Source organism: Prinia subflava, chromosome 3, assembly GCF_021018805.1.
Source record: "Prinia subflava isolate CZ2003 ecotype Zambia chromosome 3, Cam_Psub_1.2, whole genome shotgun sequence".
Taxonomy (NCBI): Eukaryota; Metazoa; Chordata; class Aves; order Passeriformes; family Cisticolidae; genus Prinia; species Prinia subflava.
The window spans coordinates 59573012-59597554 of NC_086249.1; the positions used below are offsets into that span (position 1 = coordinate 59573012).

The window sequence follows — 24543 nt, forward strand, 5'->3', positions numbered from 1 at the left end:
TAGACTTTTGCTGAAATACTGGACTGAATGAAACCCTTATTCTGAAGTTACAAATTTGGGGCGTTAACAACTCAAACCCTAACTTTTAGAGTACTCGTGACTGCAGATAGGGTGTGCTGCTCTTGCAAAATTGTTGTTCTTACACCTAGAGCCCTATGAAGCACCAATTTCAGAAGTACAAACAATCTCCCTTGACAACTCAGTCTGAGATTCAGCCAATTTCCAGAATAAAGCTAAGCAAAACAACAACAAAACCCCAAAACAGAACAAGTTTTTTTTTTTGTCTTGTCGTTTTAAATTTTTATTTACTCTTTCTTACAAGTTCAGGTCACTGTGACAGAAAATCTTTTCTTCAGTCTGCCTGGTTTTGGTGAAACCACAAATTATTGAGAAATGACTTTACTCAGTTGATACACAGAGCTTCAAATTTTGTAAATGATGGAGATGGTCTTGCATGAAAAAGTTTAGGCTGCTGATAGCTCTGAAAGGGATGAGACTTCAGATGTGCTGTTCCCAGAGAACATTCTCAAGTGTTCTGTATCCGAGTAGAATTACAGAACTAAAAGTAGATACACCTTATAGCTGCTCTTGACTGCTTTTGATGAAAACATTGGACCTGAGAAATAGCAATTTCTGGTGTGCCCTCAAGCAGTTTTGTTATTCTTAGCCTTCAGTTAGAAGGGAAGGGGAAAGCCACTAGATTCAGCTCTCTTCAGTAGTGGGTGGAGGGAAGGACAATGGCTGAGCCTCTGGACCTTACGTGTTGTGAGAAGTCTGGTTTTGATTGAGCAGGGAGGTAACGGGCCCTAGCCGGAATCAGAGAGGGTGGGTCTACATCAAAATAAAAAAAGGCAAGGATGGATGGAGGGCAATGGTATGGACAGAGAAAAAGACTTAAATGAGAAACAGAAGGGACAAGGATTAACTGAGATTGGTGGAGAAATGAACTTAAATGGAGACAAAATGTAGTACTGGGAAAGGAACTGAAGCTGGTGTGGGAGAAGACCAGAGAGGGAAAAGGAATCTGGAGGTAAGAGGCAAGAGAGTTGGATACAGTGATAAAGTGAGAAATAAACTTTTTCACAGTCTACTTTGCTATAACATACAGGAGAGCTTGAAATTCAAGAACTATGTGCTGACACCACAAGAATTTCAATTACGAAAAATCAGTAGAAACCCACTATCATTCCCCCAAAACATAGATTGACTAAAAGATTCTAGACTTATGGCAGTACTAAGTTAGTATCAGAAGCCTATCTAAAAGTCACATTCTTGCTGACTGCTGAAAAGCTCAAGTTTGATAGTAATTCTCACTTTACTTCTGTTTTCTTTCTTTTTTTTTAAGCAAATGCATGTATACACACAAGCAGTATTAGAGAAACAGCATTAAGGTTGCAAAGCTGGGATTTGGGGGAAAAAGTAAGAATTTCTGAAGCTGAGTTTCAGTTTTGTAGATGATATTAAAATTATGTGCCAATGCAGTTTTAATTACTGCTGTTTTAATTATCTTACCACGTGATGCTGCCACAAAATCCCTACCTTATTTAATGCCTCTGGACTTAGACTGAGATAAACTAAGATAGTGTAATAAGACTGTCTTAATGTGGTGGATGGCTGGAATAAGAAAGAAGGTGTTACAGTTTGAGTGGTGGTTTGCCATCTTTAGGGGAAGGGTTTAGCTAGAAATACCCATGGAAGAACAGATAAGTAACTTAATTGTGTAACAGGAATGCAAAGTTCAATTGTTTTCTCACTTTCACAAGTGACAGCTGCAGACATTATCTGACCTGCATGTTACACGCTTTGCAAAACATTGACAAATGATATAACATGTAGATTTTCCAGTTTTTCTTTTCAGCCTTATGAAATTAGTGCTCTTACAAATGTGAACTCTGCTGTGTTCTAAACTTCTGTTTTCTTCCTTGTAAATGAGGATATATTGCCTCTTTACTGCAATAATGTGAACAGTTGGAAAAAGCTAAATGTTCTTAAGTTACCTCGAGCGATGTGTGAAGCTGATAATTTTCATGGTGTTCTCCAAAGTTTTCAGTGAAGGCTCAAATCTACTCACTAAGCAAAAGAGGAAAATTATGTGAAAGGGCAGCACACTTATTATGCAGCTTTCGTATTTTTCCCCCAAATCATTTAGACCACTTCAAAACATCCTGAATGTGATCATATTTAATACTTCATCATAGGCCCTGTATTAACAGATAATATGAACAATCTAAACTTAATATTTCCTGAAACTTTCAATAAATTTATAATTCTTTGTGTCGCTTTTCTTACAGGAATAGATTGTATATAAACATGTATTCCTTTCAAATACTCCCAGATATCTCATTTTATCAAAGAAATTATACTAGCCCTGTGTCATCAGTAATGATAGCATTAGTTACCCTGGCTTTTTCTTTTCAAATACTCAAGGTCAGTTTTGAAAGGGCAATTTAAAGAGACAAAAATACTGCTAACAGTTTAATGACTTTATTTGTATGTTGCAATGAATGGCTTTTACTTAATGCTTTTCAGTTGCATTTGTCTTATGTTTTTCTGTTTTTACATGCTTAGCACGCCCAGTTTAGGGAATCTAGGAGTCTGTTTGATGAAATATTCCTCAGTCGTCCAGAGGTATGGTATAGTTCTCTCTAGTTTAGACCTTGCTATGAATTTTCCTGCTGGCAAACAAATGCTTCTGGGATTAATTGTGCCTTTTCCCCCCACTATTAATGTCTCCCTATTGGTTTGTATCCTGGAGGTATAATTTATGGGGTTTGTTAAGTAATGTAACCCTTTCGTCAGAGGTTTTTCTCTATAAACACTGCATTGGGAAGAGTTATGTCAGTTTAGTGGTTCTTTACTTGATTAAGGTGGTTGTCTCCCTACATGCCATGCTAGATTTCAGTTTGAAAAAATGCTAAAAAACATTGAGGAAAAAAGACAGTCCTTCTCTTGCAGAATACTGCAGAGAGCACTGCAGTTCATGCAGATTTAATAGATTCAACTTCAACACATGCTGTGTACCATTTGATATTTTGTTTAGAGAAATTACTCTGTGTGACATGCCATTTATGTTGATAGTACAGTTTGCCATTCACATGTTTCTCTGGTCACAGGAGCAGTAAGTTTTCTGTTCCTACAGATGTCAGCTTATTTAGAAAGCAAGAAATGCTGTCCATCTTCCTTAACTTGGCTAAATTTGTCAAAAATCAATGGCACACTGAAACAGTGTTACATATCTTAGATTTGTGTGTTGTGTTACACTCTTCCCATAAAAAAAATACAAATGAAAGATGTAACTTAATTGATAAAAAAGTTACTACCTAACAGAAGTATTTTGTGAAAATATGATTAAGCATAAGCATAGAGGACAGTTGTTCTTCATTGCCCGTTTTCATTCCTTAGTGCATGGTGCCAATAATTATGTTTTGAAGAAAGACTAGGGCAATTAACACAGACCAGATCAAATGAGAGCACTGAAAGACAGACAGTATTAGTGGGACTTGAGCAGTGGTCAGTTAGTGTTTTCCGTCTGCAGAACTGCTCATAAAACTTCATAATACTAAATGTTGTGGATGTAGGCTGATTTAATTTCTTACTATTCTATTTTGGACACAGTAAAGAGAACTCAGTTTCATCTTCCTTTTTGATATGTTGGAGTGTGATAAATTAATACTTGTTCACACATCTGCTCTCATGTTCCTGAGCTACATTTATTGACCTGTGTTTCTCAGAGGTGTAAGCTTTAGAGAAGCCTCTGCTAAATTTGTTGCTGTCATTGAGCAAAATTTTCTTTTTTCTGAGGCAACTTATACATGGAGCATAATTCACTAATTGTTTCAGAAATGCCAGTATGAAGTATAGTAGTTAGCACACAGTTTTTAAAAAGTCTAAAATTATTATGTATGGGGTTTTGTAGACCTTGTGAAATTAAAATTGAAAATAAATTTTTTTTGCCTGACTTGAAAAAGGAAGTTTTATGGCATGCATTTCAGAGATAAACACATTCAAATGCAGCTCTATTTAAAATGCCTTTTCAGCCCTTCCTTCCCTCCCATTCCCTTCCTGTCCATCACTCTTGTAGCTGCAGCCACGCTGGGCTAAACAAACTGATGCTTTCTTAGTCACTTAAGATGACCATTTAAGAACACCTGAAATTATGGAGAGTTGAATTACAGACCCCTAGGATTGTTGTTTAACGGGCTTTTTGTGCTTCCATTGGAATTGTCTGTGTGAATAGCAGTGTTTTTTAAGTAAGTTATCTGATACAGTGTCTTGGTTAATTAATCTGAAATACAGAGCATAGCCGGAATTTCAGGGCCGTATTATTAAGGGCGAAGCTGACTTCTCTGAGTTGCTACAGCAGTCTTTCAAGCACGTTTTTAACCTAATTTGCCATACCCTGGTAAACTATTTTGCTCTATTGACAAAGGGGAACATATGACAGAGCTTAAGATCACTGTGCTTGTTTAATGCCCTTTTAGTCATAAACATGATTTCTATAGTAAGTGCTTGTGGGTGAAACAGCCAAGTAAATTTCACTTGATATCTCTTGATTTCATTTGTTTTATAGGTAATTTCGTATGTCAGTTCCAATACATTATGGTAATAGGAGTAAAAATTAGGAAAAGAATGTTATCTGTGCTTCTGTTTAGACCATTTTACTGCTGCTGCTGACAGCATTATTTAATTTGTGTCATCCTGCATTGACTTGATGTTACTCATTTAAGTACAAAAATGGTGTTTAATTGGTCTTAGTTTTCATCAGGCTCTTTAGGAGGTGCTGTCATTGTGAAAACTTGTGTTTGCTAGTCTACAGCTGGAGGAATGTTTCACCTGTGCATAGAACTGCATATATAATGTCTGCCAAGTTCAGTTGAAAACCAAGTGCTGAGGAAACAAAGCAACTCTCACTTCCAGTATTTGAGGTCCAGCATTTTGACACAATGGGAGGAATCTTGGGATCGTTTTGACTGATGGCTCTGTTTGCTTTTGTTTGACTTCAAGTGCTGTGCTTTTTGAGATTAGAAGTCTTTTAGATATTTTTAATGTGCTCACGCCCTCTAGTGACCCTGGAGGTGTTCTTTGCCTTGCTTATGTTTTGATGAGGGTTATAAAATTGGTTAGTGCAGTGCTGTTGCATCAGCACTTGATTTTAAGATACTAACTTTATTCTATAACTTTTATTTTATATTAAGGAAATTATTAGAAGACCTTTCCAGCAGGAAAAGTATAGAGCATACTGTGTGATGACTTTAAAAAAAAAAACTTAATAGTTTGTCTACATATCAAGATAGTTACTGTAAAAAAAGGTATATTGGTTTTGATTGTCAATGTACTAATCTGAAATAATTTTAGCATCATTTAAGATGAATAGACAGTATGTACATATCTTCTGCAGAAACTTTTACAGAAAATTTGGGCTCTGTCAATATAAGCAACAAATAAGACTTGTTTTATAGTTAAAAATTATTTTTTAAAAACTTCCTTTATGTGGACATGTTACAGAAATGTCAATTTTCTTCTAGCTTTAGAAACATGATTAATTCTTTATCCTATAGACAGTTATTCTAAACTTTTCACTAAATTATCACTAACCTGTAAATCCAGGAAGAAGAGTATCCACCACGGGATGATTTCAGTGATGCAGATCAGCTTAGAGTGGGCAATGATGGCATCTTCATGTTGGCATTTTTCAGTAAGTTATCTTGTATCCCAGACGTACTGAGGTGTATCGTAATTGTACCTTTTTCCTATGGAATATAAAAGAGAGCTGTGATAAATTGCATTAATGTACTGTAATGAACAGTTTTTTCTGCCTGTGCACAGATATAAACACTTCCTATTCAAGATACAGCAAATATGTTGCCTTTTTTGGTGGCATCTGTCACAGATAAGGCGACAAAGCAAAATCATAGTAAATACTTGAAAGTCTAGCACTGGAAATTCTATCATCTTCTAGTAGGACCACCAACTTGAATTAAAGGCCAGATCACAGGAATCTGGCCATTGATTTTTAACTAGAAAATATTTGAGAGAGATGATGTACTGTATCAAAGTTGCTAATGTTAGTGTAGTGAATTAGGCAGCTGTTGGTTGATTTCTGGAACAAATCCAACCATACTTGTTTTCAGGTTGACCTGTCACTGTCATATAAAACACTGTCATATAAGAATGCATTGTCTTTGGATAATTTCAACCTCTGATTTCAACCAGCCTTCCTGTAGCTCTTTGTCATGTACTGTGTGCACACTGTGCATGTCTTGTAACTTGTGTACTGCATTAAGCAAAGTTAGATCTAGCAACTAAAAGCTGTCCTTATGAGGAAGCTGTGTTAGTTTTACCAATTGCTTATTTCTTTCTAATTTCTGAGGGTTTCCTTCCTTTCTGAAAAAAATGTTTGGCAACCTGGATGGAAGTTTGGTGTTGGGGATATATCTGTTCTACTGAGAATTCATCAGGATTAAAGCTGATTGGTTATCCACTGAAGTATCCATTATGTCTTTCAACCTATGTTTTGTAATAGTTCTTTTTTCTGTAATCTTTTTTGCAATCTCTTTGGTTGTTGCAGACACAGGTTACAATGCTTTCACAGAAAGTTTTTTTTCATGTTGATGTATGATGAGGTACTTGCATCTTGGGATAAAAATATGTCTCTGCCTCACAAAGCAAATCTATAAAGATGCTTATAGAGCAACAAAGTGAGTTTTGTAGTCTGATCTCTTTTCTGTAGTTGGAGTCTAGAAAGAGTATATTCTTGGGGGCAAAGGGAGGTGTGACTTAATTTTTCCTTTTTGCTTTATTTTCCTCACCCTTTTTTATATTTTGTAACTTTTTGTATTTAACCTATTAAGATCCTTTACTGTGTGAACTTGTTCTTCCTTTTAAATTCTGGTTCGGGCCTTCATTAGCACTGCACTTGGAGGCCAAGGGGATTGTTTGCTTTAATATGTCTTAAGTCCTTTAAGTCACAGATGTCCAAAACTGCATTCCCAGAATCTTGTGTTCACCTTCAAGAATGCAAGTATTTACTTGGATAAACTGGCAACCTTCTCTTCAAATAGGTACTTAGCTGAGTCTGACTGCACAGAGCAGTACTCTTATACACTGGACAAAAATACTCTGTAGATCATAATTTTTCATAATTGTTCTGAGACTTTTTGATTGGAAACTTTGCTTTACCTATGAAAGAAATGCATAAAATGAGTACTTACACATTGTAAGGTATTTGTTAGTGTGTGTTTATTTAGAATGTGTTGGTTATTATGGATACTGGTTACATAGGGGAATTGATCAACTTTACTTGCTGTTTGTGCTCAGTATGAGGAGTTCACAAAAACACAGTTATGGATAGTAATAAAGCTGTAATACTAGATTTTAGAAGTTTTTCTTAGGAACTTTGAGAATTAAATGAAAAATGAGCTTAACATAATGAGAGCATATTGTATATTGTGGACTGTGTATTCACGTTTGTCCAATATGGAGAAAAAAGTCTCCAGAAAGTTTATATATGTAGATTTAAGAGAGCAGCAATTAAAATGAAATTTGCAGTAAGGCTGTCTTTTGGGTATTTTCCCAGGGTTGGATATCTTTAAATTCTGCAGGTAGAGGTGGCAGATCACAGAAAGCCTCAAATGAATTCTCCCAAATAGTTAAAATGTGAGAGAACTGTATCAGGAACAGTTCTCTAGTGAAAGGAAAGTGAACAAATGGCTCCTTCTAGATGTGCTCTCCCACCTCGTCCCTGATTGTCAAGTACAGCTTTGGAAGATCTTGGGGATGGAAGCAGGGGCACATAGCTTTGTTTTAAGTACAACAGTAAGCTAGCATTCTTTAATTTAATTTTGTTCAAATGAAGCAAAATAAACTTTTTACTGAGCTTACCTGCATATTGCAGTCACTTAATGATATGTAGCCACCATCTAGTGGTAGCTGCCCACGTTGCATAAAATTGCTGTCTCCAGGCCATCTAGTGGCCAGATCAGTTTATTGGGGGGTTTTGGTTGTTTTCGGATCCTGGTGCATGCCAGTTACAGACCTGTTTCCCACCTAAGCTATAAAGTGTTGTTATCTTTAGCAGAACTAAATGGAATGGGACAATACACACTAAAGAAGTGAAGTCCTTTCCACGAGGAGGTGGATTTTTTTTGCTTGATCCAGAAACTTGGTGAAAAACCTTCAAAAACAACACATTGTATTTCTAATATATGGTAAAACCATGTTTCAGGAAATTGGCGTTGCCCTTAGTCTGTGATTATGTTGGTGAGCTAACAATCTGCTCTCTAATGGTCAGGACTGGTGTCTATCAGCTTCTCATTTTGAGGGAAATGAATATGTGTGAATATACTCATTTTGCTATGAATGTAAAATGGAAAAAAATGCTATCAGACCTCTTCATGGGTTTTTTCCTATTTTATATTTTTAAGTCAGCTGTGCCTTATACAGCATAGTATAAGTTTTCTAGAATGCCAAAGGAAGTTAGTAGGTGATTTTCTCAGAGTATTTTTTTGTATGCACCACAAAAGGCTGGAATTTCTGAGCTGTGTATTTCCATTTTGAACAGCTGTAATTGTGATAGAGCAAGTAACTGTCATAAACAAAAGTTTTGGTTTTCATGCATAATCTGCCTGTAGTAGAAGTCTTTTGAATTATGTCTGATAAACTCATACTGGTAGGTTCTCTGAAGGAAGTCCTTTTGGACATGATTAAAAGCCTTATATGGTTTTCCTATATGTTTAAGGAATGCTTTAGAACCAACCTTTTTTCCTATGGGGTCTTCAAGAGGAAGTGTGGAGCTTATCTGAATTCTTCGAAACCATGTAAGGGAGATTTGCATTGTCCCTACAACATTGGAAAAATGAATTCAGACTTAATGGATGGATTAGTAAGTAGGAAAAAGGGGAGAAAAGTGTTCAGTAGTACAACCAAAGCTTAAATTCTCATACAGAAATCTGACCTGTTCCTTCTGAACATCTAGGCAATTTAAGCACTTATACAACTCACAGCAATAAAATTTTGTTTTATGGGAAAATGTAAATGTACATGGTGTCCTAGACACTATATTGAACAGAAAATATCCACACCAAAATTTTGTAAATTAATGTTCATACAGTTTTCAAAACTGTTAAGTGCCTCAAACAGTCAATAAACTGCACATAAGCTTGGACACCTGCTCCTGGGGTTTCAAGGGAGCCCAAGTTGGAAGGCAGAGTTGTATCATATGCTCAGGGTGAGTGCAGCCTCCTGGTGTATGCTTGCTGAGACTCCTCAGCATGATAAGCATAATTGAATTTCCCATGGGAAGCTTCCTCTGTGTAACTTTAGGAAGCCTAACTTCTGTATGCTTACATCACTAATGTTATCCAGGTTTCCCTTAGTCATGCAAGAGAAGCTGAGGGGAAGTCACTTCATTAAAATTTTAAATGTTGAGAGATAGATGAACTGTTTTTAGTTCTTATTTCTCTCTGGTTATTATGGGGGCGCTGACTGACCTTCATACACAATCACCTAACTTCTTTCTGTAGAAACAATTTGACTTATATAGTTTTTTTCTGTATGCCTTAGATATAATACAAAGCATTTGGGATGAAGAAGCTTCTAATTGAGTAGTAAGAAAAACATAGCAACAACAAGTATGAATGAATTGGTGAGGAATGTTTCTGAACATTATTGCTAAGAAAAAGATTGTCTGTTTTGTGTGGAAGCTGATAGCCAGTACTTCTAGTGATCATCATCACTCTGTAACTGAACTTTCAGTATGGAGCAAAGGTGTATCCCAGTTAAAGAATGGAACAAATTGTATACAGGAATGAGAAGAACAATTCCTAGTGGTGCATGGAGATTTGGAGAGGATTATTTGTTTTTGTAGTATGCTTACTAAGTCTTGGCCAGGTAGAAAACATTAAGCTCTTTGGCATTTGCTATATATTAAAATAGTAAGCAAATGAACAAACAAATTGTGAATAAAGGCTATAACTGAGCATAAGTTGGTTTTTGTATATATAGTTGCCATTATAATCTTATTACAGGCTTGAGCCATGGCTAAAATTTGGAACATAGGGCTTCAGATCAGTTTTACTGGCTTCTTTTCATGATACTGAATATAAACTTAAAACAAGTGATTAATGTGTGGAAGGTTGTGGAAGGCTAAGTAAAAAAAACTCAGCAGGTGAAGTGCTGGAGCAACTGGGGAGAAGTCACAGTGTAATGCTCTTGTCATTATCGTTTCATCTGATGTATTTCAATATGTACAACTCAAAACTCCTGTACTTTGTATTTTAGCTGGGATTATCTTACTCTCCTTAAGGAGAAATACAGCATAAATGTAAAGACTGTGTTGGATCACCAACACTGTTTATTAAAAAGACCTTTAGTCCAACCCTCCTCCCAAAAAAACTAGTATCTTATGTGTTCCATTGTGAGTTTTGTTTTCATGAGGAGATAATGCTAATGTTTATATTCTTTTTATGTGAACCACATTTATATGGACTTCCTCTCTCCTCTTGTCATCACCTCAGGAGTTATTAAAAAAAAAAATTCAAAAATCGTGCTTTTATCAGTCCTACTTCTCTGAATGGTGCTAGATTGTCAAGAGTAGATACTGAAATCATGGTGCCAGTGCAGTCCGTGTGAGTTTCATCTAAATGTCTGAAATTCATTGAAGGAAAGTTGACAGTAGCTGAAGGTTGGGCTCAAGTAGGAATGTAATCACTTCTGGGATAAAAAACAATTCTTGTTGCACAGTGGTTTGATTTGCAGTGGAGATCTACAGGATGCACACAGAACCTGGCTGTGTGAAGAGGATGGGCAAGCAGAAGTTAGGAGTTCCTTTTTTAGTCAGAATCATGATGTGTTTGCAGCAACTCACTAGATTTCCCCCCCTCAATTTTAGGAATGGCTTTCATTATGATAGCATGTTATTAGTGTCATGGCAGGTATGTGTGGGAATGTTGAGGAAGCTGATGAGGTATGAAGGATAAGGTCATCTCTAGAACACCTGAGCAATGTCGTTTACATTTCACAAAATGAGTGGATGCAGAAAAATAGTGGAGGATAGCATTTGTTACAGCAAGGAACTTGTACAGCCACTTAGTTGTCTCTAGTAGATAGAGAAGGAAGTTGGTAATTCTAGAGAAATTAGTACATAATTCCTTTTACTGGTCACTCCCCTCACTGGTTTATTTTCTCCCTCAGCTTGATGGGAGAGCTTCTGCTATGGCTTTCTATAGCAACACAGGGATGAGAATTATGAACAACTTTGATTGCAATAATAAGTTGAGACGGGAATTATACAGGAATTAACTGCAGTAACTTATCAGATGCAGTATAAAGCTCAGAGCTTGCATGGCTGACAGAAGATACACATGGATGCAACATGATGGAAAAAGATATACAGATAGGCAAATGAGGCTGACCCTGATGTAGACAAAGGCAATTGGAAGGAATTGTAGTCTGCTCAGAACCTGGAGATGCTTTTCTGAAAGCAAATAGTGTATTTTGTAACCAGAATGAGACATGGAGAAATTGTGTAAAAGTAAGAATTCCTGTTGCTGCCGTCTGTTGCCCATGTCTCTGACCAATGCAAGATGTTTTCTCACTTGTCCTAAATGACTATTTTGATGTGAAGCCTTTCAAAACTTCTCTTGGAACTTCAGTTTATTTAAAGTTCATGGTATACTACTGCAGTTTTAGAGACTAATTTTGCATTTGTGAGCATATCATTGCATCTTTATGTGGATTATTGGAAGAATTGTAAGAAGGTTTTAAAGTACAAAACTAGTGGTTTTACAGATAGTATCTCAAAATGCTTTAATTAAAGGAAACTATATAGCAATTTTCTGTTTGTAATTGTGTGTTCAGACTTTACTGACGAGACAAACTTATTTTCCGCTGGTGATTTAATGTCTGAATTTTATGTAGCTAAGTTTGGGATGTTAAGCGTTAAGGATCTGTGGGCAGGGGTTTTGTTCCCCTCTACCTCTCTTCCATTTCTCTTTCCATCCTCTGTGATTCTTGTGTTTACTGTGGAGTTCCCTAATGTTTTCAAATTTCCACTGTCATGTCCTCTCCAGAATTCCTTGAGTTTCCTTCTACCAGTTCCTCTAGCTCTTCTGTTTGGTGATTTTCTTTTTAGATGTCCTCACTGACTCCCAAGCTGGGCCATTCCCCTAATTGTGAATTCTCACACTCTGACGTAATGCATGCAACCTGAAGTCAATACAGGTGGTGATGCTGATTGCCAAGTACATATGCAGATATGAAACTTTAGGTTGTTGAACTGGGTGGTGTGTAAAAGTGTTAATTGAAGCAATAGGTGTAGTTATGCTCAATGTCCTTTTTGTTCATTGATTTCTTAAACTTCTGTGTAAAACTCCCAAGGCTTCTTATGTCTTGTGAATATAGATCTAAAAGAGACCCATGAAACAGCTTCTCAACTTACCTTCATTTCTACACTAAGTTTACGGAGCAAGAGTGGATGCTTTTATTCTGTTCTATCCAAACTGGATAAAGCTGAATATGCAGCCTTGATACAAGCACATGCGTGTGCATATAACTATATTTTTGGTTATAAAAATGTAGCAAGTATTTTTCGTCTTTGTTTTAATCCAAATTTTGTATGTTGTAGTCCTTTTTGTAATTTACTTATGTCCAGTATAATCTGGTGTCTATTGCAGTGTAATACTTCCTTTTGTGTTGGAATTTTCTCTTGTGTAAAGTAGTAGGTTCCAACCTGTTTACCATTTACTTTGTCATTAAGTGACTATACCATGGGGAATGTCTGGGTTCAAAGTCAATCTCTGAAAGCCTGAATTACCGGAAGGGAATTAACTGACTGTGTAAGCATGTCCTTAGTAGTTTAAAAGTGAAATTACTTAAGTCTGTTTGCTTAGTTATACAGATTAACAGAAGCTACTGTTTCTTTTATTTTATAGTGGCGTTTATTTTCAACTGGATTGGATTTTGTTTATCCTTCTGTATAACAAATACCATAGCTGGAAGGTATGGTGCAATCTGTGGATTTGGTCTCTCCCTGATCAAATGGATTCTCATTGTACGGGTATGTTTCTTGATTCCCACTGTAGAACAAGCCCATAACAATTTATTCAAGGATATAATAAGGGAATTGAATTTCAGTATTTCTTCTTTTTTTTACCTGACAAAGCATTTGATGTTCGCATTTCCACTAAAATGAATGTAGAATGACTCATTCCTTGTACAGTATTTAAAAGTCTACAGAAGAAATGGAGCAAGTACCTAAAATATCACCGGTATTATTGTGTCATTTATAAAAGGTTTGTAATGTCTTGGCCTGTTGGGAAGGGAATATAAAAAGCTTTTCTTCTTTGTGTTTGATTATTTTATTCCCTGTAAGATACATATAATATCAAGTCCAATGTAAATATGAAGTTAGTCACATTTTTCCAATCTTAAATGCTTGGTTCTTGATGCTTTCACTGTAAAACTAGATACTCTTCCAAAAGGCACATAAGCCAAATGCAAGTTACGTAGCTAAGTGGATGCTAGATGAAATGTAATTATGCTTTCTGAACTTGAATTCTACATATGTGAGACACAACATTTAAAATCCCTTTTAACAAAGAAAAAGATCTTGGATAACTTACATATCTTTCATATTCTGCCATCAGTGATCTTCTTTGAATTTTTTTTTCCTCTGTGTGTGTTAGTAACTTGATTTAGTCTTAGCATGATAGTAAAAATATTGTTGACAGATTGCATGGTCGTTCCTGGATGTGTACTTGCATCCTTCTTAGAGCAGTTTTTTTAAATTTCCTTTTTGCTCGTTCAGAGCAGGGAAATGCTGCTGGATGAGATGTGATTCTGGTGTATTTATTGGAATTCAGGGGCTGAGATGGAATTCATGTTAATGGAGACAGAAGGCATAAATTTTTCAGTCATGCATTGGTTTGGGATATTTTCAGCTTCCCTTAAGGCATACTAAACAGAGGGCAGAACTTGCTCATTGTGTCAGTTTTATTATTCCTCTCTCCTGGAAAATGTGCTCAAAACAAATATAAAAATTAATATATGCTAAACTTCCTTGCAGAGTTACTGTGTTCTAGACTGAGATTAAATTATTGTATGTAATGCATTACTAATTCAAAAATATTAGAGCTGGCCAATTCTAAGACCTCTGAAAGGGGTGGTTTTTTTCATAATAAAGATCATCATGTTCCTCTACTGTCTTCCTTCGTAGGACAAGAGCAGAAAGCTTGGGAGGTGTGTGTTGACAGTCGTTTTAATGGTGGCACACAAGCAGGCCTGTGTGCACCAAATTGTTCTGTTCCTTTCTTTCAAGATCTTCCAAAGGCTTGTGTCACCCTTTGTCACACAGGGGCAGTGATACAAAATTTTTTATGTCTAAACAGCCTGAATTCACATATGCCTGATCTGGGGTAATTTTTACTGGGGAGAAGGAAGAGCAGGGGGAACAAAAGCACAATTTTACTATAGGGAAAATTCTGCAGCTATGGCTGATTCTGCCCAAGGAGAGTAGGAGAGGAGGGTAATGCACGTGGGCAAGTATTTGATTGTTGGTTTTAGTAAATCTTCTTTCCAATTAAATGAAATTGTAACTGTATTGAAATTGTAATTGTAATTGTATTGAAAAAGTATATTCATATGTTTGTGTGTGTGTCTATATTTATATGCACACACACATAATGTCTAGAGAATTGAAAATACTGACTAACAAGTGGGATAGGATCAATGTCAATGTGTTGTCAAAATCCTAGGAATTGAGTATTTATGTAGGAATAATGTAAATACCAATTCTTTAGTTCAACTTAGCAAATCTATTTCTTGCTATTTTTTCTTTGATTGATGATAGAAATGAATAGAGGATATAAGAATAAAATCTCAAAGAATCCACATGACCTGGCTTTATTCTGGAGAAAATGTGTGGATAAATTGAAGAAAAAATTTTATCTGGAATTCTTTAAATGTCTTCAGTTTTCATCTGGTTGCATATGTGGCCTAGTATCTTTTGGTTGGTTTTGGCTGGTTTTGTTTTGTTGGTTTTGTTTGTTTGTTTGTTTGGATTTTTTTTTTTTTTGGGGGGTGGGCGGTTCTTTTGTTTGTTCAGGGTTTTTTATTTCTCCTTCATTACTACTTGGTTGATGTACTGAGATGTCCTAGAAAGGGCAAATGGGAAGCACTGTCAGGATGCAGTAAACATAATGAATGATAGCTGGGTAAAAGTGTATGGAAAGTGTGCAGAGCTGCTAAGTAGGTTATTTTATTCCTTCTGGCAACTCTTCACTCATCTCCTCATTTCTACTTTTTGTGTGGGTTTTGGAGACATTTGATTAGCCTTTTTATCAGCCAAGCATGAAGTCTGGAGTCTGGTAAAGGCACAGATACCTGTCTCCTGTGATCACACCCTGCCCTCCAGCTGCCTCCCACTTCACAGGGAGGACAAAACTGTCTGCCATGGTCACTCGCAGGAACAGTTGAAATGGCACTTCAAGGTTCATTTAGTTGCGTTCAGCTCACTGCTGGGAACTGAATGCTGGTTTGAAAATGAAAAGACTTTAATGAGTTGGGGGTCTTTATGGGGCTGGTATTCGTGGCAGCGATTAACAGTAGGGGGTATACAGAAGGTCAAAAGCTCTTCTTTTGTGGGGTCAGCAGAACATCCCTGTCTGATAAGATTAAACTAATGTGGCTTTTCGTGTTAATATCTAAAGCAGCAGGCTGCTGTAATGTGTTTGGGATGGCAGCCACTGGGGGGAAAAGGAAAAATCGACAAGTGGTGGTTCATTATAATAAGAAATGTCAGGTTACTGACAAGTAATACAAGGGTATTTTTCATATATATATATTTTTTATACGGGTGCACACATATTTTTTAGAGATTTTTACTTACTACTCTGGAAACCAACAGACACTAGAAGTGTTTTATTTGTGTATTAAACTGCTGTGCAAGTACTAGTGTTGCATTTTAGTAGGCTACATTACTTTTATTTTAACTTGCTTTTTTCTCCATGCTTTCTCTATTTGCATAGTGCATTAAATATGTCTTAGTCATCTATATTACTGTATCTAAGCCTCATGTATGAATTTCAGTTTTCAGATTATTTTACTGGATATTTCAATGGACAGTACTGGCTTTGGTGGATATTTCTCGTACTTGGTAAGTGGCAGTTGAGTTCATCTCTGTTTTGATGTGAAAGTGCTCTAAAGATGAATCATGTAATTGTAAATAAGTTTTGTAACAAGTTTAACTATGTACTTTTCCTTAGCTGCTGATAATTTAGTATGTTGTTTTTATTTTCCTAGTATTCATGAGGTTATTGGTTACCATAGTGGTATTATTGTGTGAACTGTGGACTATTCAAATACCCTTCAGCTCAAAAAAAAATTGTTCTGCATATGAGTTTGTGTAAAACACGCTTGCACTTTGTGCTTTTTAAGCTGCTTCTACTGATCCAAGGGTGCAGAACTGCGTAATGAAACTTTGGCTTTATGTAGAGAACATATTGAAAAGTGAGTGATAAGTAGTATTTACATGTAAATACCTATGTGTCAAGTATTAAATTTTAAGAAATGTGACTGAACCCAGGACGGTGGAGTCTGTTGTCTTGTGCACAGGTCACAAAATGTCCTTTTTGAGTCCTTTGAAATGCAAACTGCATCAGCAGTTGCTCAGTAGGATGAGAGAATGGCTTCATGCTTGCTGATCACAGCGGTCCCATGATGTCAGCTTTCTCTTAAGAGCTCTGCCTGCCCATGTTCAAAGTCTTATACACATCAAATTCTGCTCTTCTGTTTCTTTTTAATGAGGATATACCAATCCAAACCACTATAACTTTTTTCCAGCTGTGGATTTTGTAATTTGAATATGGAATTTGGAATGATTTTCTTTTACAGAAGTGAGTGCTGCTATGAATTTTAATTTCTGTTTCCAGCTCTGGAGGCATGGTAAGCTGTTGGTGGTTCAGTAGGTGGCACTCTTCCCTTTGAGTGAGTTGATTCAAGTGGCTAACAGCAGATGTTAGAATGAAGTGTTGAGTAAGTTAAGAAAAAACACCAACTCTGAGATCTTCGCTGTTTGTGACTTGCTATTTATCTTGCAAGAAATGCCAAAAGTTCTAAACAGCGTACCTGAAAAATTTATCTGCCTTTTCCTAGTGTTCACGGGCATTCATCAGACTTTCTAATGCCCACCTTGTTCTGCTGTTGTGCCCTTGGTTGCTTGAAATACATAAAACCTGCAAATGTTTAACACATCAGAGCATCAGTCCCTTGAATGTTTTTGTATTGTTTGAGGTTATTGTATTGATGTAGGTGAAATGACTCTGCAGACACAAACAGACATTGAAGTGAAATGACTCTTTGCAAGCATAAACATCTCCAGATAAGTTTTTAATTAAAACCAAGGTCTGTGGTGACTGAGACTGGGGTTTGACACCTTTTTTCACTAGGATGAAAACAGCGTTCTTCCCCTAGCACTCCCCCTGTTCCCACATGTCCATGGAAAAAGCTGTAGTTTTTTTTTTACTAGTCTTTTGCACATGTTCAGGAAATAGCTCCCTTTAGTTTGGGAAAGCCTTGTTTTCAGTCTGAAGTGTCTGAGGATTTTTTATTTTTTCTTTAAATCACAAAGTTTATAATATACCTTGGAATAAAAAGCACTCTGAGGCATACAGTGTGCATCCAGCAGTCAACATTCCCTTGTGTTATGTATGTTTTACATGAAATATACCAACAATATTTTTAAACTGATAAAGTGGCTATATGGTATTGCTAGAACACCATAGAAAGATTCTACCTAAAAAAGCTACTTAGCAGGACATGGAGGAGTATTATCATGTCATGGGAACACTGCCAACCAGATCTATGTTTTGTTGTTTTGGATAACCTTTTGTTAGAGCTCACAAAGTAGTATGTCCAGCATCTCTCTAGGAGTGAATGAGTTGGAGTCTTTCTTGTGCATAGCCCTTTGACATCCTTCAGCCCACCTACTGCCTTCTCCTCTCTTCTGGTGTTCACCGATCTGTTTCTGCTTGCTTTCCTTCTTTCAACATCTGGAAAAATCTGCTTAGGCGTCACAGAAAAGCAAAGTGGTCTCTTTCCAAAGAGCTGTCATGTACAGTGAAAAAATTGGAGAGAGACAATTCTGAATTTTAAATTTAAATGTTAGCCATTGTTTCTTCTTGAGGAACACAATGGAAAGTGGATATTTCTTTTTCATTCTTCCCTTAACAGAGAAATGTAAAATATGACTTGAGCTTGGACTGGTTTTCCATCATGCAAAATGCATAAAATATGCTATCAAGCACCTAAAGAGCTGCCTGCCTTCATTTTGCTGTTTCAGCTTTTCAGTTGAAAGGGGGACTATGTCTGGTAGCCTTTGGGTAGCAGGTTTTGTAGTAGAGGTCAAGATCTTACTGCTTTCTTCTCTATGGAGAAGTTGCCTTAATCACAGAAATCTGTCTGGCTTAGGTGAAGTTCCACTGGTTAACAGACCATTCTCTGTTGGTTGTTTTGGTGGGGCATTTTTGTTTTGTTGTGGTTTTTTTCTTTTTTGGGGTGTTTGTTTTGTTTTGTTTTTTGTTTTGTTTTTTTGCTTGCATGCATGTTCTAATGAAGCTTTGGTTAAAAAGCAAAAGGAAAGTTAAAAAAATCACAAACAAAAATAATTTAGAGAAGAAAAAATTTATCATTGGAAAAAATCAGGGACTCATCCAGGACAGCAGGAAGTAAAAGTACATCATGTAGGAAAGAAAAGAATTAGATCCTTTGCTAAACTTGTAAAACATCAGTTTGGATTTTCATTTGAACATTTGGAGTTTTAATGCACATGTGTATATTCACATAAGCATATATCTTCAAGGTACCATTATTGGAAATGTGACTTCTCTGTGACTATAGTCTACATCTTTTTCTACTTTGTGGAAATATTCTTTCAAATGCAGTGAAATGCAGAAAATTTAAAAGATTTTGAAATTGGAGTTGACAAAAACTGTAATATTGACATATGTTGAGTAATCTTCTTTGGCAATTGTTCTTTCTCCACTTGGACAGGTGTTTTTTCATAGATGGTTAAATCCCAAGTCATAATCTGCTATAATTCATTATTGGCGTCTTCCTAGAGCAATCCTTACTTTGTCTTTTTTTTTTTTCCTCATTTGAATTGCAGTACATTTATTGTGCACATTGTTAAAGGTACATTTTGTAAACTAGATACTCTTGTAACTCTTCTAATAATTTATTTTGAGAATTCTACTTGAAGAGAATTTGCAAATCAGATTCTTTTACTTTTCAGCATTCTTTTTGTCTTTGTTGGTATTTTTATGCAGTCTTTTTAGCAGATGACACTTGAACTGAAAAGCTCTAAAATTTGTGAAAAATCTTTCATAAAATTGAATCTTTGTATCACAAGGTGAAAGCTGACTTGCTTGTTGAATTTCTGAATAATAAATAAAGACTTCAATTTATGTTGTAGGCTAGATTTTAAAAACTCTGTTAATAAGAATAATGTGGGATAGTGTGTATTTATTTTAATGTACTTAACTTTGTGCATTTTCTACACTTTCAGGACTCCTTCTATTCTTTCGAGGCTTTGTTAATTACCTTAAAGTCAGAAATATGTCTGAAAGCATGGCAGCTGCTCACAGAACAAGATTTTTTTTCTTGTACTGAAGGTAAGCCCTTTTTAGTGATAAGGTTATCTTTCTCAGGAAAATTGAGAAGAAAGAAATATTAAAAATAAATAATCAAACTTCTCTCATGAAATAGAAGTTGCATGGTTTTTGAACATCTGTCATGATTATTGTATATATATTCTTCATGGGCTCAGAGATGTGTGAAGTCTCTTGCTTGAAAGCAAATAATGCATTCTCATTGCATCCAGTCTTCCCTGGAACTAATGTTCAGCAACAAAAATTGTGAGGAACATGTTATTTTTCCTAAGAAGCACTATCTGCTGCTGTCAGGATACTATCCTTTGTACTGGAAAACTGGCTTTAGTAGTCAACCTGTTGTCAGCAAGTTAGGAAGCACTAATCTGCCTGCATATTAAATCTGATTGACATGGGTCTGAACATGCAAACAATAGTTGAGTATTGTCTCTCTTTACATGACTGGATTAAGACAGTCATGTACAAGTATGATTATTGTGTATGCAACAATGTGCTTTATATATCCTTCAGGTAGCTGACTAATCAGTCTGGCACATAGCCACTCTTTTCTTTTTAATACTATTTGTCCGTTAAGTGGATTTATTCAACTTCACTATGCAACTTAAACCAGGGGTCTTTATTTGCATTCAACTTTTTTTTATTTAAATTACATGACAAGATAAATTTAAGCCTAGAAATAAGTATTGCAGCATTTTCATTGCTTTGCACTTTGCTAAAATTGCATAAAGACTGTATTTTGACATACCTGAGAAGCTACGTTTGCTGTAAAAAAAAAAGTATTTTATAGATTTTCTCCAGGATTGATCACAGGATCAATTTGAATTAGCCTGCAACACATTTTTAAAGCCTGAAAACAGAGACAGAATGTGACTGAAAAAAAGAAAGGTTCTTTTTATATAAGACAATGATAAACATTTAAAAACAGCTAATGATGAATGTGTGCTATACAATATACACTTGATTAAAAAAATCACAGTCAATGTAACTGTGAAATATTTCTTTTAAATGTGTTATTATTTTTCCAAATTGTGCAGTAAGTTAATTAATTGACGTGTATATTGCCTTTTCTAAATCTAAATTGGCAACTACTTGGCAGCATTGCCTTTTTGCAATAGGTAGATATGGCTTCTTTTTTTAGCATTGTGGTAGCCTCTTCAGAACAGTGAAATTTGGAGACATGTGACTGAAAATATCTGTTAGGTTTCAGTACAGTAAAGTTTAAAAATACGATTTTAAAACCAGTTGTTAGGACTAAATTTTATTTGAGAACTGTAGTTTGAAGAGAATAGTGAAAGTGTAGGACAATACAGTCTAGGATTCCTTGCTCTTCTGCAGTTAAAATTCTGTATTGAGACAAAACACTGTTTAACCCAGGGATTACTGGAGTTAATGAGCTGTCCTGTCAGAGTTCAGTGGCTTTGAATTTTTTCTTTACCTGTAAGCACCACTGAGATGTGCAGGTTGTGGGCTCATGAGATCTGTGGGGTGTTTAGAGAGATGAACATGTAAATATTATGTTTTTGAAGCATCTTAAGTAGGGAAACAAGAAGTTCAAATTAATTGCTATTACATTTTAATGTCCTTGTTCTTGCATAGACGAGCAAACTCCTCTAAAGTGACTCCTCTACACTGATTATTAGTTTTAATAAATAACAAATAACACCCATACAATTAGAAATACTCTCAGGTGTTCTTTTGAAATGATAACAAAATAACAGTAAGTTTTTGTGGTTTTTTTCTCCCATCCTGACATGGGAGGTGGGGAGTCTGCTGTTTTGCTTGCAGTTCGGGTTTGCTGGTCACTTAGCAACACTGCTTCTGGTGAGTCACGGCAATGAATTGAAGTACAACTTTTTCTTTATCTGCAGACTGCATCGAACAGACATTCCTTTCTTATGCTGGTGTGAAACTTCCAGATGATCTGTAACCCTCCAAGTTAATAAGATAGAAGGCTACTAAAACCAGAAGACAAATTAATGAAAATATGGCTTCAGAAATGAATGACAGGATGGTTTATGATCAATTACCAGTTCTGGTCATTCTAGTAAATATTTATAATTGCTGCCTTTTGTTTTAGCACATTTGTATATGTGCTTGTTAAAAAGATAATATTGAAGTAAAAACAAACTATCTGTAAGTATAGATTGGGTACAGTCAGACTCAGTTAATCTGTGCTTGTTGTATCTAAAAGATTTGAGTGGTAACTTGTTTCACAGCTTGTATGTACCACTGACTTGGTGATCTGAACTTCTGAGTACAATGAAATGCATTAAATGGTTCAGATTAACCAGTTCAGATAGGTTTTTTAATATAATTTAGATTCATCTAATGATTGTATAGAACATTTTTAAGTTTACTGAACCCCAGAGTTCTTTGTCAAACTTATATTTGCCAATATTTTATTGAATTCAAACCAATATACTGGTTTGGGCTAAAACTGATACACTTTGAGTCCCCTGTAAATAACTGCATAAATGACTGTTTTAATTGCTTCTTAGGAAATATGTCAAACTATATTTTGTAACAATATATTCTCTAAATTTTGTTTAATCTTAGAGCTATATACATTTTTTTTGTTAATTGGCTATTAAAGGTTTAGTTAGTAGTAGATGTAATTTTGGAGGTCTGCATTCTTGAGGTCACTATAAATACAACATCCACATTGAGTGCTTCTCAAAAAAAATCATACAAATACTTTATAATGCTTGTTTAGAACAAATACATTGTCTAATTTCATAAGAACAAACTAGTTTAAATGCAAGGTAATTTGGGAAATAGTCTATGAAGGAAAAATACCTTTTAAACCTCTGAAAGTAGAAAATGTGTTTTACCTCTCTCTTTATTCATTTAAGGTATACTATTACATTCTTATAAATATCATCTCTTTACGGGGTACTGTCTACAGTTCATGCATGTGTCGTTTCTTTTAAATTTTGTGAAATTTATGCTTCTTCTTTAAATAGGAGAAGACATCTCTCAGACCTTTGTACAACTGGAATCTCAGTTGCAAAAATACATTGGCTGTTGGTTGCACCTTTGAGGAAAAAAGTACAAATAGTTTCCTCCATTTTTATTTTAATTAGAATTCTGCTTTTTTATTACTAACATTAAAACCAGTGAGGTTTATGTTGTGTTAAGCTAGTGCTGTATTGAGTTTTGTATCTATAATGAATGTTTAAAATATACATATGTAAACATTTTCATTTTCCTAATCTTTCAGAGATATCTGATAGTGACTAAAACTTTAGGGGTACCTCTACTTCTCAGCTTTTGATGGAAAGAAGAAAGTTAAGTATTATGTTCAATATCCTATTGGGATTTCCTTCTAAACTTCTATTTGTTTCTGTGTTCTTTTGCATTCATTGTCCAGATGAAAAAGAAGCAAATAATAAAGCATTGCTTTGTTTTGCTAATTAAGACTTAATGGTTTTGGGGTTTTTTTTGTACTTTATATCGAAAAATGCACACTGCAGTATTTGTGTCAACATGGAATTACAGACGAATTACTTGGCAAAATAGGTACTGACCAATCCTCCCTGCTCATTTTCATCTCACGTTCTATGACAACAACTGTGAGGATATTTCTTTTAAGGAGTTAATGCAACCATGCAAAGCAGACAATATTGCTTCATTTTCCATGCTTACCAAAATCAACTAGCACTATTTTTCAACTATACCAGTTTTCCCATATTAAGGAGCAACTGCTGGTAGAATTACTTCTGTTGGGTCCAGGCATTTCATAGCAAGATTCATACGCATACGCATACTTTGTGTACTACCTTGGAAAAATTCTCATTTGGTCAGAAAGAATATGCAGGGTTAAAAATCTACACATTATCTAATCCTCTATGGTTGATGCATCAGTTTGGAAGCCTGAAATCTCATCAGCAGGAGGAAGGGAACTGGGACAGTATTTTCAAAAACTCTGCAATCTATTCCAGATGTGTCAAGTGCTGCATATTTTCCTTGCTATTTCCTGTGAGCTTGGTTTGGAGCAGCTGGCTCTGTGGTTTAGAGACACCTGGCCAGCTTTGCTTTGTGTCTTGCGGGTGTGGGGGGAGAAGCTCCAGTATCGCAGTGAAGTTGACTATAAACAGATTTTGTGTGAATGCAAATACGTCTTTGAAACTTGGGACAGAAACAGCTGAAGAGGCAAGGTGAGGAGAGAAGATTCTGGTTTATTTGAGCAGATGGCATTGAAATTTTTCTAGTTTTGTCATCTACTTCTATTGATGTAGACACCACAGAAGGATTAACACCTTGAATGTGATTCAGGTAACCTGTGGGACTCTATTAACACATTTCAGAAATGATCTGTCACTCAGTTTCAGTCCCCTTACAGAGTAGAGGTTGTCTCCAAGCTTGTGCTTTGCTGTCTCACCTGAGGTGTGAACACAGTCGTTTTCCTGCAACACCTTTACACCTGATTTCAACACCCTACTCTTTCTGTATCTGCTTCCATTCCTTTGAAAAATGACAACAGGTGAGGAAAAGTGGCTTTATTCATGTGTTATTGTAACATCAGGAAGCTTTTAATCTATCTTCCACTTTTTGAGAATATTTTCCCATAGTACTCTGCATTAGTTCCTCCTGTGTGGTTCCTTACATTGTTCACCTGAGCAAAACACATTCATCTCATGAAATGACAGTAAGTAGCTTCACTTTTTGAAGAGAAGATAAATTACCTCTGATATGGAGGTAAATATCTCTCAATAAGGCAAAAAAAAAAATCTAATCATGCTAAAACGTGATTAACATGTACACAGTTACCAGCACAGTCCAGGTTATGGTTGCTCCAGTGTGTGTTGTTTTCCACCATTCAGAGATCCTTATCTTTTTTCCTTATAATTCTGAGTACAGTTTTACCATCTGTATGTTCTCT

The 24543-nt window shown here is 35.7% G+C and overlaps 1 protein-coding gene across 2 annotated transcripts in view; it reads left to right on the forward strand.

Annotated features, from left to right (window-relative positions):
• The window catches only part of NDFIP2 (Nedd4 family interacting protein 2), a 44575-nt gene extending 21490 nt beyond the window's left edge, over window positions 1-23085 (forward strand). Inside the window, exons 4-9 of one of the 2 annotated variants that reach the window (XM_063392286.1) lie at window positions 2569-2628; window positions 5608-5695; window positions 12930-13054; window positions 16084-16150; window positions 19559-19664; window positions 21530-23085. In XM_063392286.1, the coding sequence (XP_063248356.1) occupies window positions 2569-2628; window positions 5608-5695; window positions 12930-13054; window positions 16084-16150; window positions 19559-19662 (444 nt within the window). In that variant the 3' untranslated portion in view covers window positions 19663-19664; window positions 21530-23085. The remainder of the gene's footprint in view (window positions 1-2568; window positions 2629-5607; window positions 5696-12929; window positions 13055-16083; window positions 16151-19558; window positions 19665-21529) is intronic. The other variant, XM_063392287.1, reaches the window with a different exon arrangement.
• Window positions 23086-24543: the final 1458 nt, after the last annotated feature.